The following is a 13,390-nucleotide window of genomic DNA, read 5'->3' on the forward strand; positions in this document are numbered from 1 at the left end:
AAATCATTATCAAAAGGACATAGATAATGTACTCTAGTCATCACTGGATGATATACTGCATATATGTATCTTTCATGTAGCCTACACAATGTATTTTCGGTTACAGGTATTTCTTTTTTATAGTTTGACAGCTTGAACGAAACCTATTCAACGCTACAGTTAAAGTCAGATGTTTACATGCAGTTGAATTCATTTAAACAAATTTTTTAACCATTCCACAGATTTCATATTAGCAAACTATAGTTTTGGGAAGTTGTTTAGGGCATCTATTTAGTGCATGACATGAGTAATTTTCCAACAATTGTTTACAGTCAGATTGTTTCACTTTTAATTGACTATATCACATTTACAGAAGTTTAAATACAAGTTAACTGTGCCATAAAGCAGCTTGGAAAATTCCAGAAAAGGATGTCAAGCCTTTAGACAATTAGCTTCTGATAGGAGGTTTACTGAATTGGAGGTGTACATGTAGATGTATTTTAAGCCCTACCTTCAAACTAAGTGTCTCTTTGCTTGACATCATGGGAAAATCTAAAGAAATCAGCCACAAAAATGATGGACCTCCACAAGTCTGGTTCAGCCTTGGGAGCAATTTCCAAATGCCAAAAGGTACCACGTTCATCTGTACAAACAATAGTATGCAAGTATAAACACCATGAGACCACCCAGCCATCATACAGCTCAGGAAAAAGATTAATTCTGTCTCCTAGAAATTAACGTAGTTTAGTGTGAAAAGTGCAAATAAATCCCAGAACAACAGCAAAGGACCTTGTGAAGATGCTGGAGGAAACAGATAGACAAGTATCTATATCCACAGTAAAATGAGTCCTATATCGAAATAACCTGAAAGTCTGCTCAGCAAGAAAGAATCCACTGCTCCAAAACCACCATAAAAATGCCAGACTACAGTTTGCAAGTGCACATGGGGACAAAGATCTTACTTTTTGGAGAATTGTCCTCTGGTCTGATGAAACAAAAATTGAACTGTTTGGCCATAATGACCATCGTAATGTTTGGAGGAAAAAGGGTGAGGCTTTCAAGCGAGGAACACCATACCAACCGTGAAGCATGGGGATGGCAGCAACATTTTGTGGGGGTGCTTTGCTGCAGGAGGGACTGATGCACTTCACAAAATAGATGGCATCAAGAGGAAGGAAACTTATGTAGATATATTGAAGAAACATATCAAGACATCAGCCAGGAAGTTAAAGCTCAGTTGCAAATGGGTCTTTCAAATGGACAATGACACCAAGCATACACCCAAAGTTGTGGCAAAATGACTTAAGAACAACAAAGTCAATGTATTGGAGTGGCCATCACAAAGCCCTGACCTTAATCCGATATAGGCCTACAAACCTGATTCAGTTACACCAGTTCTGTCTGGAGCAGACAGCAACTTATTGTGAGAAGCTTGTGAAAGGCTACCCAAAACGTTTGACTAAACTAAAACAATTTAAAGGCAATGCTACCAAATACTAACTAAGTGTATGTAGTGTATGTATTTCACATTCTTAAAATAAAGTAGTGATCCTAACTGACCTAAGACAATGAAGGTTTTCTATCATTAAATGTCAGGAATTGTGAAAAACTGATTTTAAATGTATTTGGCTAAGGTGGATGTAAACTTCTGACGTTAACTGTACATACAGAGACATTGCATAATTTACATCGCCATTACTAATCGTTACACCAGTTTCATACACTTGCAAACTCATCAAAGTCACTTTGTTCATTCTTGAAGTACAATACTTTCGTAACTTTTGTGTGTATGGTGACTAGATTCAAAACTTTGTACTGCTACCTGCACCGCATGGACGAATCCTGTGTAACGCCTGTGCCTTTGTCCTACCCGTGACACAGCACTTTTTGTCCGGTGCAACCGGCTTCAGTATTAAGTCCAGTAAATGTCATATCACCCCCTTGTGGTCTCCCAAAGCTAAGATGCCAGACTACATTAAATAGAAGGCCAATTGACAGTGAATTGGAAAGCACAAAATTTAGGCTTCTAATTTAAATGTTGGCTAATGTTAATTTTCGATGCCTCAAAAACAGAAAATAATGTGCCGAACAATAATCGCTAAATCAATACTCGAAGACATTCCTACTGAGAAATTTTGCCTCTTTTCAAGTTCAAATCCACATACGCCTATATGTTACAGTGATATATCAGAACTGAACATGTTGGCAGAAATCTTACCATACAGTCTCCATGAACCAGGGGTAAAGGGTCTTATAGTCATTCTTGAAGTCAATCCAGCGTCCCATTCTCCTCACTGACGTCTGGTGTGAAAAAACACATAATAATACATCGACAGTGCTTGAACTATTTACACAAGTTCAATCAGAAACAAAAAGTATTACCGGCCCCAAACAGAACTGCAAAAATAATCACTTTTTGAAATAGATTGACCCATCTCAAACTCACACCGTTGTCCTTTTTGACCCCATTGACTTGCATTGTTTGGACAACAAAAATCATCATATATCCTTTAAAAATCTTTGTTTGTGTTCCGCAGAAGACAAAATGTCATACAAGATTGAGATGGCATGAGGATGAGTAAATTATTTTTAATTTGGGGTGAACTACTACTTTAAGTGAGAGTCACATACACATACACAGTTTATGACACACGTACCTCCCACTCGCCGGCATATCTCATGACAATATTCCGGCACTGTTTATTGTACTCTGCTATTCCCATCTTGGCAACATCTTCAGGTCCTTTGATGTTCAAAGACTTATCAATCTCATATTCCTGAAAGACATAAACAGTAAAGGGCATTTTACATGGCACACTGAAACTGTGAGTAGTTCATTTTCAAAGGGAGAGAGGGCAGAACAGAGTTGGCACTGAAAGTGGCACTTCTTGCCAAACTTGTCGAAAATGTCAAAAATGACCATTTAGGACACAAACATTGCAAGATATTAAAATATATTATAGTCTCGCAGCTGCAACGTGTCACTGGCCAAACAAAAGTGATTTTATTCATAACCAAATCAAACATAATTAACTTTTCTGCCATCACTAAATGACATGGAGTACTTAATGCTTCTAATTTTCCTAATCTCTCTGAATCTAAAAAATGAGTTCCTCTAGAATGTGAGAATTAGGACTGTGTATAAATATTGATTTTCTGATGAATTGCTATCTTCATTTGAAAGATCTCGATATCAACTCCTGTATCCCAAGACAGATTTTTCACTCTATGTGGCAACCCTCTACAAAGTTAATCACTTACAAATGAGACCGAATTTTGCACTTTGTGGGATTTCACAATGTCTGTGATGAAGCCACTGGCTGGAAAACTTTCAAATTTCACTCACCAGTGTTTGATTAGTTCAGAAGTGAGATCCTTTCACTGCGTATTGAGAGTAAAAATGTGGCTTGACTCATTCTCTGTGTCCAAAGACGAGATCCACGCACTACATTTGTCATTCAATAATGTCTTATGTATGCAAATAATACAAATGTAACAAAAATAGAGAGCAAGCAATATAATATATATAAGACATTTATTGATGGAAAACACTAAATTTGAAAAATAAATAAATAATAATAACCTAAAATGTGACGTATTTAAATATAATTTGTAAAATTAACAATTTAGAATTTTACCAGAAAAGGGTAACCTAGAAGGTCGCTTTATGATATATAGCATTATATGAGTGAGAATTTATTTCATGTGTGGCAAGGAGGTGTCAACGCATGCTCAGCCCCCAATCGGGCTAATCAGCCAAGGACAAGGATAAGTGCAACGAGATGTGGCAGTTCGGGAGAGAGAGAGGTACAGGGCAGCTGCCCTGTATGCGTTTATATTTGTGTGTTTTTGTATTTGAGATTATTAAAACATTAATGCTTCGTCCAGTTACCGCCTCCTCCTTTCCATTGAACCCTGTTACATTGGTGCCGAAAGCCAGGAAGGGGGAGGGATTCGCTGTCGCGGAGTCCTCCCACTACCAGCCAACCCAGGAGCAGCCGCGGCCCATCCGCTCGGGAATGGAGGCATCACTGCCGGCCACCGAGGATCTAAGGCATGCTGCCATTTCACCCCCATAGAAAAAAGAATAGAGAAAAAAAAAGAAAAGAGAGGGAGGACCCATTACCGTCTACCGGGGGAGGAGGGAGCTGTCGTCCGCCAGAGGTTGGGGAGTGGCTGAGAGTTGGATGACAGCGTATATGGGTGCTGGCGAACCTGGTATTTCCTCTCTCCTCTCGCTCCACTTTGTCCTTTCCCTCTCCTCTTTTTGGTTTTGTTTTGTTTTGTTTTTCCTCTTGCTTTGTTTTGAGTGTGACGAGGAGGTGGGCAGGGCCGGGCCGTGACTACGCACGCCCGGCTCCGAATCAGGCTAATCAGCCAAGGAGATGCAGAAGTTCGAGAGAGAGACATGCACAGCTGCCGTGTTTTTGTGTTTATGTTGAATCTTTTTGTTTCATTAAACATTATTTTGATCATTCGTCCGGTTCCCGCCTCCTCCTTTCCATTGAACCTTGTTACAATATGTAAGCAAAATGGACATTGTAACCGAAAATATACCCATAAGAATCGATATCGAAATCAAATTGAAAGCTTGTGAATTGGAATCAAATTGGAAAATCTGTATCAATACACAGCCCTAGTGTGAAGTAACACATTTAATGGAGAAATTAATGCCAATTCACTTTTGCTAATTTTATTATTTTATTAGCTATCTCAATACAATATTTACAGCAATCACCTCATTCAGAGATGCTTTTTTTCCAACAAATTGTCAGTAAAAGGAGGTGCTTTATCTTCCAAAAAATGTTGATCATATTAAGTCAAATTAAACATTTTATGAGGGAAAGAAATTTTAAAACTACACCAGCAGCTTGATATAAAACTGACGTTTTGGACCAAATGTTATTTTATAGTTAAACTTAAACTAAACATTTATTTGATCAAGTGTTAACATGATTTTAGTGTGGTAAAACTGCTTACTAACTTTTTCTGTGTAAAGTTATAGCCCATTAGTTTTACAAATTTTCTGCCATGACAACGTAATGCCGTAAACCCAAAAACAACAATTGCAACTTTACAGCTCAAATAATACACACATTTTAAGAGACAAATTAATAAAACAATTAGCTTCACATTTCTGCATTTAAACCCTCCAGAAATTGTCCACATTGTAAGTGCCTCACTGTAACCTCGATTTTTAAAGAAAAGGAGGGATTTTTGTGGCAATCAAAATTATGCCACTAATTTTATTGATTGAGCTTAATTTATATTTATCCCAGAATACTCCTTTAAGGAATGTTCTATTTTTTGTAAAGGGGGAAACTTCATGTGGTAACAGGGTTGCATTCAAAATGTGGACACGGCTAAAAATTACATTTGACACGGTCATTATTATTTTATTGTTTTAATACAATTAATTAAATATCAATGCAATAAACAATGGTGTGATACAGACATCTGATATGTACAAAACTATCTACGTTTCATGCTAGGTTAATTTTTGTTAGACAATAAATGATATAGCATATCTAATGGTTCTATGTGTGCAATCTCAGTAATGTATGCCTAAATGCCTAATATTACACAAATTACAGTGGTTCTCACCACAGGCAGCCCATGGCAATCCCAGCCAAACCTCCGGTCCACATGGAAGCCGCTCTGGTGGGCAAACCTGGTCACAATGTCCTTGATGGTTCCAGCTAGGATGTGACCATAGTGAGGCAGACCAGTGGCAAAGGGCGGACCATCATAGAATGTGTACCTGTAAAACAAACATTTATTTCATGCATATCCTCTTTCACTTTCTCTTTCTCCGAACAATGCCGTGTCAACATTATCAGCATTCTTCTGCGTAAGAAACACTGCCATCGTACATAGAATCAATTCTTCAGGAGGGAGGGATGCAAAGTGAAAATGCATTCATGCGAGTCCAAAGACTCACCTCAAAGAAACATTATCTGAAGGGAAGATTATTTTAAAACCATCGAGAAGTACGCTCTTCAATGAATTGAGTACATACTTTGAAAGTAAATAGATCAAACCTTTGACTCTAGACCCACAAAGCAACATTTGTACTATTGAGTGATACAGTAATCTTAAATAAAAGGACGACTGTAGTGTTACCTAGGCCGGTTCTTGGACTGCTTGAGACACTCTTTGAAACAGTCTTTCTCCTCCCAGAACTGCAGGATGAGCTCTTCCTCTGTGGGGAAGTGGATGGACTCAGGCACTGCTTCAACCATTCTAACAAAAGACAATGGAGAAAGAGTAAAAATTCCAATTGAAAAGTTAATTTCTTTGTATATAGTACACTCCACAAGTCTGAGCCTCTTTTGAACCTCACTGGACTAATAATGAAACAAGAAGGTCTTGTTTGAAACTTGAACGTCTCATCACCATTACATTATTTTAAAATCAACAGTTCATTGAATGAAGACAACTGAACTGAAATTATAAGGAAACCATACTTTGTTATAATTAATATGTGAGATCACAGTACTGTACAGTTAAACCACACACTCTCTTAAACTTTGAAAGCATTAAACACTAATTAAAAGCAATATTATCAATATAAATACTGTTCTTAAAGAATTATGATCATAAACATTTCATACTGATCTATGCAGCTGTGCAGCAGGTTATTTCCAATCTCAGAATAAGTAAAGTGTCAGATGAGACTTACATGCAGATCCAAACCAGTGAGCTGAGAATGAGGAAATAATGCAATTAAGAGTGAGTGTGGAATATACATAACACAAGCGTCACTTTTCATAATAAAAGCCTCATATGATTCAGTAAGCATGTCCACCCAAGTTTGTTTTGACAGAACATTACACAAAATGTAGGCCTATTTATTATTAAAGTGCTTGCACGGCAGCAGTATATAAATATTCCTCAAAAATTAAAAATGTTCTCCTCTCTACAATTTTTGCAATGAAAGCTTATATCTGTAACTTGTTTGGTGTTAAAATACTTTATCCTCTCCCAGCCTAATATGCAGGCATAACTAAAAGTAAACTATTCGTAGGTTAATAAACACTGTGTGTCTGTGGCGATATAACTAATTCACCCTTTTTGTGTGTGTGTGTGTTTATTTATATATTGAGCAGCCCATCAAGCCTAAACAAAGTGTTTCTAGCAAGTCAGTCCAGTGTCGGCATGCTCCCGGGAGGCTATTTCCTGTCGGTTGGGTTGGAAAAGAATGCGATCAAAGAACATATTTGAAATCAGCAATAAAATGTAACAATACTGGAATAACATTTTTTATTGTTATGCATTACCTCATATTATGCAAAAAAACACAATTTCCACGGCTTGTATAGCTAATGTGCATGCGTGTTCTAGAGTTGATTGACAGGCGATGTCTGTATCTAAATGGTGATTGGCTCTATTAACTGTAAGGTGGGACTTCCTTTCAACATCTGTTGACCGTTGGGCGCTCAGAACTACTTGGTTGGGTGTTCCAATTTCTCCAATGAATTTTAATAGAAGTAGCCCATGGTGCTAAATAATCTCTGGCCTAAATCAACAACATCTGTTTGTTTGACCATGGAAGACGGAGGGTGGTGGCGCTAGTGGGGCAGAAATTACACTTCAGATTTAATTCAGCTGCTCCATGCACAAACTCGATTCAAACTTATTATTTTTTTATGAACTTTATACTTTTCATACATTTTAAAATTAAAATTTGAAAATCTCCCATTAACTTAAAGCAAAGTCCCTTTCAAGGGAATTCAGTTCACTTGGCGGCCATCTTTGGAAAGCAGTCACTAGAACAAGAAACAGGCATTAGACTCATCATAAACAGTCCTTACAGTTCTCATTTTCCGATCTCACTCTCTAGTCACACACTAATGCTCCGCCACCACAAATAGTTTCATATATTTCCATATTTTATTTTCGATATCATTCCAGGGCGTGCTGCCAGCCAGGTCTTCTAAGGAACCAAATTGGCCCGGTTGCTAGGGAGGGTAAAGTCACATGGGGTAACCTCCTCGTGGTCGCTATCTGGTTCTCACTCTCGGTGGGGTGCGTGGTGACACAGAGAATAGCGTGTTCCTCCACACACCCTACATCTCTGCGGTAATGTGCTCAACAAGCCACGTGATAAGATGCGCGGATTGAGTACTCTGTTTCAAACAAATGAGGCTGGGCATAGTAATGCATTTATTCACCGACAACAAACTCATCAGACATATTAAGTAAGTTTGGTTCTCTGGTTTGTGTGCAGCTGTGTTGTGTCTATATCTATGGTGGACCTGTTTTTAGATGAAAAATAAATAATTATTTGTTGCTTGAATGCCCCATGTCGCTTTTAATAAACTATTAATGTAATAATACATTCGATTTTGGTTTGAGTCATACCAAACCTGTTTGCACGCTTTCAGAACAATCACTGGTCTCATGGAATAATTTATTAGACTTCTGAATAATACTTTTGCATGATTTTGAAGCTTGAAGAGGTAGTCAACATGAAACTGCCATTGTATGACATCACTGAGCACAATTAAAAAAAAAATTCCCACAATTTCTCCCTTTGCTTTAAGAAAAAAGGAATTTATATGGAGTTATTACAACACAGGGGTGACTGAATTTCCTTTTTTGGGTGAACTAAGCCTGCTAAATCAACAGCATTTGTGGCATAAAGTTCAGCCATCCATCCATCGTCAACCGCTTATCCTGTGTACAGGGTCGCGGGGGGCATAAAGTTGATTACTACAAAATAATAATTTCGAATTTTCTTTAAAAAAGCAAAAATAGAGATTACAGTGAGGCACAATAACATGATTTTATTGTGATAAAATTAATGTTTAGTGCTTCACATTTCTGCCTTTAAACCCTCCAAAAATTGGCCACATTAACTTCCATTGTGAGTGCCTCGTTCTGACCTCGATTTTGCTTTATTTAAAGAAAAGGATTCCAAATTATTTTTGTGGTAGTCAACATTATGCCACAAATCCTGTCCACTGACTTTATCTTGAACTGAACCCTGATATTCCTTTGAGCCACACTCAAAGATTAATTTAATTATAAACAATGAAGATTGGTTATCCAAGTGGCATCAGCAGAATTCTCAGAATTTACTTCTTTTCTGAGCCAGAGACTATTGTGTCTAAACCAACTGGTGTGATGGGGATTTTCAGTGGGTGTATGAATTTAGTTCCTCCCAAGTTCACAGGTTCTAGTTAATCACATTAACTATGGACATATTCCCCTCCAATTTAACAACCAGAAAACGTCTGAATGTTTAAAGTAGCAATATGTAACATTGATATCAAGCGTTTAAAATGAGTACTGCAGTCCACATTCAAAATATTGGAGAGATTTATCTCCCCCGCCCCATCCTCCCCAGACTCGAAGCTCACGTGGGTTGCCAGGTTGAGGACATGCAACAGGAACGAGCAAACTGACAATGGCAAGTGACAAGCCTTACACTGTAAGTTGATCAGCTAATGTATACGTTTGCAATGTTTTTATTGTTTGCAAATTATAAACCAGCTCATGTGGATTTTTTAGAACTCTGTCAGTGTTTGGTAGATGTATTGCTGGCTTCCATGGCTGCAGAGAACTGTTTGGCAAACAAGGACTTTTCAAAGTCTGCTGCACAGAAACATGGCTGAGTGAAGCCATTCCGGATAACGCGTTACATCTGCCGGGCTTTCAGCTGTTCAGAGCGGATCACATCGCAGAGTTAACGGGGAAAACGAGAGACGGAACATGCTTTTACATCAATGAAAGTTGGTGTACAGATGTAACAATGTTAAAGAGGACATGCTGTCCTAATTTGGAAGCGCTCTTTATTAACTGTAAGCCATTCTACTCGCTGTGGGAGTTTTCTTCGTTTATTCTGTTGTGTGTTTGCATCACTCCAAATGCGTGTGGGAACACAGGCTGCAACAGCTGGCTGATCAAATCACAGACATGGAACAACAATACCCGGACTCACTTATTATTATTCTTTGGGATTTTAACATAGCAAATCTCACACGTGAACTGCCCAAATACTGTACAAACAGCACATTACATGCTCCATCTGAGACAGGAACATACTGGATCACTGCTACAAAACAATAAAGGATGCATATCGCTCTGTCCCTAGAGCAGCTTTGGCACTCTCTGATCACTGTCTGGTTCATCTTCTTCTGACCTACAGGCAGAAATTAAAACCAACAAAGCCAGTAGTAAGGACTGTTAAGAGATGGACCAATGAAGCAGAGCGGGAACTACAAGCCTGCTTCGATTGCACTCAGTGGGGTGTTTTTGAAACTGCATCTACAGACCTGGTTGAGCTCATAGATACTGTTACATCATACATCAGTTTCTGTGAGGGTATGTGCATCCCTACTAGGACATTTTTATCATTCAACAATGATAAACCATGGTTTACAGGAAAACTCAGACAGCTTTGTCATGCCAAAGAGGATGCTTACAGGGGTGGGGATAGAGTCTTGTACAATCAGGCCAGGAACACACTGAATAAGGAAATCATAGTGGCTAAAAGAAGTTACTCTGAGAAGCTGAAAAACAAGTTTTCAGCTAACGACCCTGCATCAGTGTGGAGTGGCCTAAAACATCTTACTAATTACAGGACTCCTACCCCAAACCCAGTGGTGGACCAACGTCTGGCTGACAACCTGATTGTGTGCTACTGCAGATTCGAAAGGCCCAAGCTCACACCCCACACCCACTCTGACCTTCCCTACACAGAAACACCAACACCTCCTGCAACCCCCCTCCTGATGGTTGTAGTACTTCCTTCGCCAGCTGAGGAAGTTCATCCTGCCACAGGCGCTGTTGATACAGTTCTACTCAGCATTCTTTGAGTCTGTCCTCTGCACTTCAATAACAGTCTGGTTTGGTGCAGCTACGAAATCAGATATTAGAAGACTACAGAGGACAGTTCGGACTGCTGGGAGGATTATTGGTTGCCCTGCGGTGGCGAACGGGGGTGTCGAAATACTAGGCCTACTGGGAAATGGGCAGTGGGCGGGATTACACAGGCCAAAACACAAACAGAAATTCCGGCCCTGAAACGACATTTCAAAGAAGAATATAATGGCTGTAGCCCTGTTTTTAGAGAAGCCAGTATTTCAACTTGGCATTTTTCCTAAATCTCTGATAACATATTATGATAACTGTATGCTTTAGTACAGTAAATATTACATATCGCATTTTTAAGTAATTATATATATAACGTCTTTATGTGACGTTTAGCTTAAAAAGTAGGCTACTGTACATTCATACTGTACATAATTTATTTCATTTATAAACTTGACTCAGGAGTCCAAATGCTTTTGTGGGCCACTGTATTTGCTTGATTACTTCAGTTTCCCTAAACAGATCAATAATGTTCAATCTTATCGCACGAACAGCAATCTCATCTGGGATCTCTCAAAAATACAATATGTGGAACATTTAATTCCTTCAAGTCCTTGAAGTCCGTTAAAAAAATGGAATAGACCAGCACAGACCTTTAAAGTAAATGGATAGAATTGTTATTTCATGCTTTATTGCTGGATAATTTGTTTGGCACAATTTAGCTTTTCTGTCATGAGTGATGGCATGCATTTTATTAAATTGTCTAATATGTAGTTCAACCCATGGACAGCAGTATGAATATCACAGTCCCAATTGTGGTAAAAGATCGATCTCAACCATCTCACCAATATACATATTTATTTTTTTAAATCACATCATCTTCCCCTATTTTTCCACAGTGCTAGTGTTGGTTTCAAGTCCACCTAAATCGAGTCCGAGTCCATAACCGGCCGAGTCTGAATGAATCTGTTAATTAATCTAAATAAAAATTGTAACTGTTAACTCAACATCAATATTTTAAGCTTATTTTAACCTTCACAACTAAGAAAAATAATTTGTCAATATAAATGCAACAAAAAGATGTTGCATCTCATATTCACTTTTTATGATTATGCTTTGTGTATGAAGACAAAACTGTCCTTCAACAAAATTCTTATTGAGTTCTGTTGACATTTCATTTATAGCATTTCCCCTCAACTCAAACTTAGAATAAGGAAAGTGAAAGCTGCGTTAGTCATTGTTATTATTTCAAATTGTATTTTAGTTTTCATTTCTACTTCGCTTTCAATTTGTACATTTAGTTTAGTTTTATCTAAAATTATGTATGAAATACATGTAATTAAACACATTGGAGTTTAATTCATTTAATAAATGGTAATATTAATACATTTAATAAAGCCCATAAAATAAAATAAATACAGAAAAGATCAGATACCATTAGAAATGCATTTTTATTTAGACACTTCACTTTTCAGTCCTCCTGCTGTGTCCAGGTGTAGCCTTCCTCCCTAACGTCAAGACAAACATTTTTATGACAAATTCTACTTGAGCTGACGTGTTGTTCTTTCACATTATATTTACTATGGATAATAGGGACCTTCTCCCCTCACTTGTGTTCTTCATTGTATTTTCAGAATTTTTGCCATTGAAACGCAAGTATCAGCTTTACAGGTAACGCAGAGGTTGCGCTACAAATATATAACGAACGGAGTTCTACAATTTCCATCATTGTCAATTTCATCCGTCACATTAAATATCTTTAATATTTGATTTTGTCACGATAGGGACATATATGCATGAAAACTTGTGCAGTATCAATTACACAATGAATGTTAGTGCTAAATGTAGTCATCATTATGAAGAGGCAATTTTGGAGTCTGTGACAAGTCCGTGGAATTTTGACTCGGACTCGAGTCCGAACTAGAGTACCCCAACTCTACACAGTGCATCCCAGAGAAGGCTTACATTTTAGTTTAAAGATTTGTGATTGTGTTGATCAAGAATTGTTTTTCTACAGAATATAGAGAATCTTATTCAATACTTGAGTTAGCGGATTCTGAACCATATTTCAATCAACACAAGGTTTTCCATACAGGATGAATTAGTGCTCCACTGAGTCATTGACATCAGCCCTAGGGCGAAAATGCCACTTATGAATCAGGTTTATATTACTTGATGAGTGGCCAGCAGCTTCCATTATATTTACAATGAAACATGTGTTTCTTGTGTTCTGATTACTACAGTAAAAGTCTCAAACTATAATGCTGAAAAAAAAATAATAATAAAATAAATAAATAACAATCCAGTGGGTGAAACTTCAGCAAAACAATTACACCAAATTAAAGCAAAACCACTGGACAAACCTGGGCTTTTCTAAAGGTTACAATGGTGACACATTTCAAATTAGTCTGCTGTGATCACTTATGACCGGATTTTGAGGGGTGAGGTCATGCAACACTCAAATGAGAGACAAAATAAGAGAGAGACAGACATTCCATTATCAAAGCATGGCTTTATTTTGATGGTGTAAAGCCTTCTTTCAGAACACTTGTACAACTCCCGGTTAACTCTCCTGGGTCTTTGACAGTCTATT

General features: G+C 37.9%; 1 protein-coding gene across 2 annotated transcripts in view; it reads right to left on the reverse strand.

Annotated features, from left to right (window-relative positions):
* The window catches only part of iars1 (isoleucyl-tRNA synthetase 1), a 183,050-nt gene extending 176,352 nt beyond the window's left edge, over positions 1-6,698 (reverse strand). Inside the window, exons 1-5 of one of the 2 annotated variants that reach the window (XM_052110889.1) lie at positions 6,662-6,698; positions 6,103-6,222; positions 5,584-5,740; positions 2,637-2,756; positions 2,198-2,280 (exon numbers count right to left, since the gene is read on the reverse strand). In XM_052110889.1, coding sequence (XP_051966849.1) covers positions 2,198-2,280; positions 2,637-2,756; positions 5,584-5,740; positions 6,103-6,221 — 479 coding nt within the window. In that variant the 5' untranslated portion in view covers position 6,222; positions 6,662-6,698. Of the gene's footprint in view, positions 1-2,197; positions 2,281-2,636; positions 2,757-5,583; positions 5,741-6,102; positions 6,223-6,593 lie in introns of both variants that reach the window. The other variant, XM_052110890.1, reaches the window with a different exon arrangement.
* Between the last annotated feature and the right edge of the window lie 6,692 nt (positions 6,699-13,390).

This window comes from Xyrauchen texanus, chromosome 39, assembly GCF_025860055.1.
Source record: "Xyrauchen texanus isolate HMW12.3.18 chromosome 39, RBS_HiC_50CHRs, whole genome shotgun sequence".
Taxonomy (NCBI): domain Eukaryota; kingdom Metazoa; phylum Chordata; class Actinopteri; order Cypriniformes; family Catostomidae; genus Xyrauchen; species Xyrauchen texanus.